The 3,991-nt window shown below is 40.2% G+C and overlaps 1 protein-coding gene across 1 annotated transcript; it reads right to left on the bottom strand.

Annotated features, from left to right (window-relative positions):
- Nucleotides 2,027–2,758, bottom strand: LOC109834628 (uncharacterized mitochondrial protein AtMg00810-like). The gene has a single exon (XM_020402663.1). The coding sequence runs from the start codon at nucleotides 2,756–2,758 to the stop codon at nucleotides 2,027–2,029; it is 732 nt and encodes a 243-aa protein (XP_020258252.1).

Here is a 3,991-nt window from a genome sequence, read left to right as displayed (position 1 = left end):
CCTGTCGGATCTCAGCCTGAGGGGACCTCCGTTGGCATCGGTATGCTCGGAATTTGCAAGGTTCACAACTTCTCCACATCCTACAACTCTTAACTAAAATGCAAATCTAACAAATAAAAACCTATTCAAAGACCTATGACAGTGAAGCAATAAACCATGAATAATTAAAATTTGAATGATAAATATCATGGCGAGCCTATTAATTATCAAGACGAGTTCTTCTTTCATTGAGTCTCTCCCAATGCTTTGCTTCTTCCCAACTGATTCTATCCAAAATATTCTCCCCTTCACCATCCATCACCTCGGAACTTTCATCCTGCAACTCGGAAGGAGTAATCTTGAATCAGCATGCAAATAAGAATACCTCCAGAATGACATCCTCCTTCGTTCTTTTCCAACCACTTTAAGTAAACCATCTAAATCGGAATAGTATTGAGATCTATCAGTCATACATATGAGTAAAGAAAGAGAGCAACATGACCTACTAGTAAAGAATCATCATGATCCAATAGTTTATCCCCTTTGTAGGCAAAATTGTAGTAAAAAAATTGTACTCAAGGAGCTCCGGAATCCAACGAATTCAACATATGTCTCAGCTAAAAAGATGTTTAAGCAACTGGTGCATGATAGGAACATTCGTGTATGAGGTCCGGAATCCAACAAATTCAACATATAAGAACAAATGTCTAGCACAATTTTTTGCGTGCATGCATCATGCATGTAATTTTTACCCTTCTAGAGACCATTTAATCCAATCATTTTATATAAAAATGTCTAGCATAGTTGTATATAAAAATTTAGAATACCTGTACTCAATCATTGTGCTTGTCCATTTAATCCAATCATTGCTTGAAATCCAGAGACCATTTTTTGAAAATCTTGCATTTGGCGATCTCTTTCTTCCCTTTCCCGTTCCTTTTCTCTTTTTGCTTCCTTGGCTCTTTTCTGTAACTCTTCGATTTTCTGGTTCGCAGAATGTAATTGTTCTTGAAGCTCAGAATTATTGTTTACATTACCCTCGATTTTATAGGATGTAGAAAAATGGTGGACCATTGTCCTTCCTTTGTATCCAGCACCATATCCTCTCTCATAACCCTTGTGATTCTTTCTTGCTACCTCATCGAGAAATCCTAAAAGCTTCAATCGATGAGCTTTTGTTGCTGGATCAGCATTTTGAAGTTGAATTTTGAGCTCCTCAGCCCTTTCAATAACCTTCTCCTGCATACAAATTAAGATTCATAACCTCACAAAATATTGTCAAAATTTTAGATTCATAACCTAAGAGAAATATTGTTAAGGAAGAAGAATCACAAATAAAACTTACACAAACATCTTTGGTATCCTCATGTGGATAGTCTTCAAGACCCCTCTTTCTTTTATGAGATTTGACAAATACATCGAACTCATCATAATTTTCGGGATCCAACTCCTTCTATCGAGTGAAAAAGAAACAAGAACTAAAACAATTAAATAGTTAATACTTAGATGTGTGCATTAAAGTAACAATTAATATTAATGATATGTAGTTATTACCAATTCGTGCTTAGTGTTAAGAAAAAAAAGAAACGAAAAAGAAAGAAAAATAGAAAAGAGGACAAAAAGATGTATCGTGGTTCGGCCAAAGAAAGCCTACGTCCACTCTGTCTAACACATTCTTATTTTCATTGGAATACTTGGTTATATATATACATAGGGATATCTAAAGAAAGCATGTGCCTACAAATTGTGGAACAGATTGAATCACAAACTAACCAATCACCAATAACAAACTCCATGGCTGGCTTCAACAGAAACAACAAATCACTTACTGGCACTTGGTTGACAGGTTTGTGAAGCTGAAGATATGCTTGCATCCAAAACAGGTTTATGTTTTATCTGTTAGATTGGTTGACAGGTTTGTGAAGCTGAAGATATGCTTGCATCCAAAACAGGTTTATGTTTTATCTGTTAGACACAATCTGATGTATCTGTTGGTGTCAGCTTAATAAATCTGATGTATCTGTTGGTGCCAGCTTAATACCCCCCTTCAAGTTGGAGCATGTATATCATACATGCCCAACTTGCCAAGTAGAAGTAGAAGCCTGTCCTTGCCTAGAGCTTTTGTAAATAGATCGGCCAACTGATTGTCGGTGGGCATGTATGAAGGCTTGATGAGCCCATCAGTGATCTTGTCACGAACAAAGTGGCAATCTAATTCAATATGTTTGGTCCGTTCATGGAAAACAGGATTGGTGGCAATATGGAGCGCGGCTTTGTTGTCACAATGAAGAGTGATAGGCTCCGAATGGGAAATATGGAGATCCTGTAGTAAGGTTTTCAACCAAACTAATTCACAACAAAGCAAAGCCATGGAGCGATATTCGACTTCACATGAAGAACGAGCCACAGTAACTTGCTTCTTTGTTTTCCAGGAGATAGGGCAGGAACCGAGCATAGTAATATAACCACTAGTAGAGCGACGAGTCATCGGGCAGCTCGCCCAATCAGAGTCACAATAGCCCGTGAGATGAAGTGAACCAGTGGATGGCAAGAGAATGCCTTTACCTGGGGTACCTTTAAGATAGCGAAGCAAGCGAAGAGCAGCATTATAGTAAGGTTGAAGAGGTGTATGCATGAACTGACTCAAGTTGTGAACGGAGTAGGTTATGTCAGGACGGGTGATAGTTAAGTAAATGAGACGTCCGATTAAGCGACGATAAGTAGATGGATTTTCCAAGGGCGTGCCATTAGTGGCAGAAAGTTTGAGGTGTTGTTCCATTGGAAAAGCCACTGGTCATGCTCCAAGAAGGCCAGAATCATTGAGTAAATCAAGGACGTATTTGCGTTGGTTGAGAAAGATGCCTTGAGAGGAACGAGCAATCTCAATGCCAAGGAAATATTTGAGGGTGCCCAAGTCTTTGATATGGAAGCTTGAGTGAAGGGAGCGTTTAATGGCGATTATGCCATTGGATCCCCAGTGACAATAATATCGTCGACATAAACAAGGACATGGATGCAACCTGCCTTGGTGAATTTGCTAAAAAGAGAGTAGTCTGACTTAGAAGGGATAAAATCGTGTGAGATCAAGGCAGTGGATAGTTTAGAAAACCAGTTGTGGGATGCTTGTTTTAAGCCGTAAAGGGACTTTTGTAGCCGACATATGAGTTTGGTAGAACCAATAGAAAGGCCTGGAGGTGGTTTCATGTAGACCTCTTCGTGTAAGTCGCCATGTAAGAAAGCATTATTTACGTCCAATTGGTGAAGAGGCCAATGTTTAATGGAGGCAATGGCTAAGAGACATCTGGCAGTAACAAGCTTGGCAACAGGGGCGAAGGTTTCATGGTAATCTAGGCCTTCGAGTTGGGTAAAACCCTTGGCGACAAGTCGGGCTTTGTAGCGTTCGATTGATCCATCAGGCTTGTATTTGATTTTATAGACCCACTTGCAACCAATAGTGTGTTTTCCTGGAGGTAGAGGTGTGAGATGCCAAGTTTTATTGGCTTCAAGAGCTTGGAGTTCATGTGCCATAGCTTTGCGCCATTGTGGCGATTGGTTGGCCTGAGCAAAGGTAACAGGGGTGATGGAAGAGGTGATAGCAGCAACATATGACCGGTGTGTAGAGAAAAGGTGTGAGTACATAAGGTAGGAAGAAATAGGGTGAGATGTGGATTCTTTAGCTGCTGGTGTACCCACAATCGAATTGGCAAAATCCTGCAAGTAAGGAGGTGGTCTCGAGATACGACCTGAGCGTCGAGGCATAGGAACAATTTCATTACTGACTTGCAGGGTAGGGTCAGGTTGGTGAACGACGGCTTGGTCAGGAGTTGTTTGTTCACAATGAGTATTGTCAATGTCAGGTTGATGGATGGCAACCTGGTGTCGACGCTAATGTTGGTTGGGGACTGAAGTTTAATGAGCTCGGTATAACCATTGTCATAAGTGATAGGCAGTGGTAAAGATGTAGATGTAGTTGTTTCAGTGTCTCTGAAAGGAAAAATGGTCTCATGAAAGA

Source organism: Asparagus officinalis, chromosome 1 (genome assembly GCF_001876935.1).
Source record: "Asparagus officinalis chromosome 1, Aspof.V1, whole genome shotgun sequence".
In the NCBI taxonomy this organism is placed as follows: domain Eukaryota; kingdom Viridiplantae; phylum Streptophyta; class Magnoliopsida; order Asparagales; family Asparagaceae; genus Asparagus; species Asparagus officinalis.
Note: the sequence above shows the minus strand (reverse complement) of the source record. Positions and strands in the feature narration are given on the sequence as shown.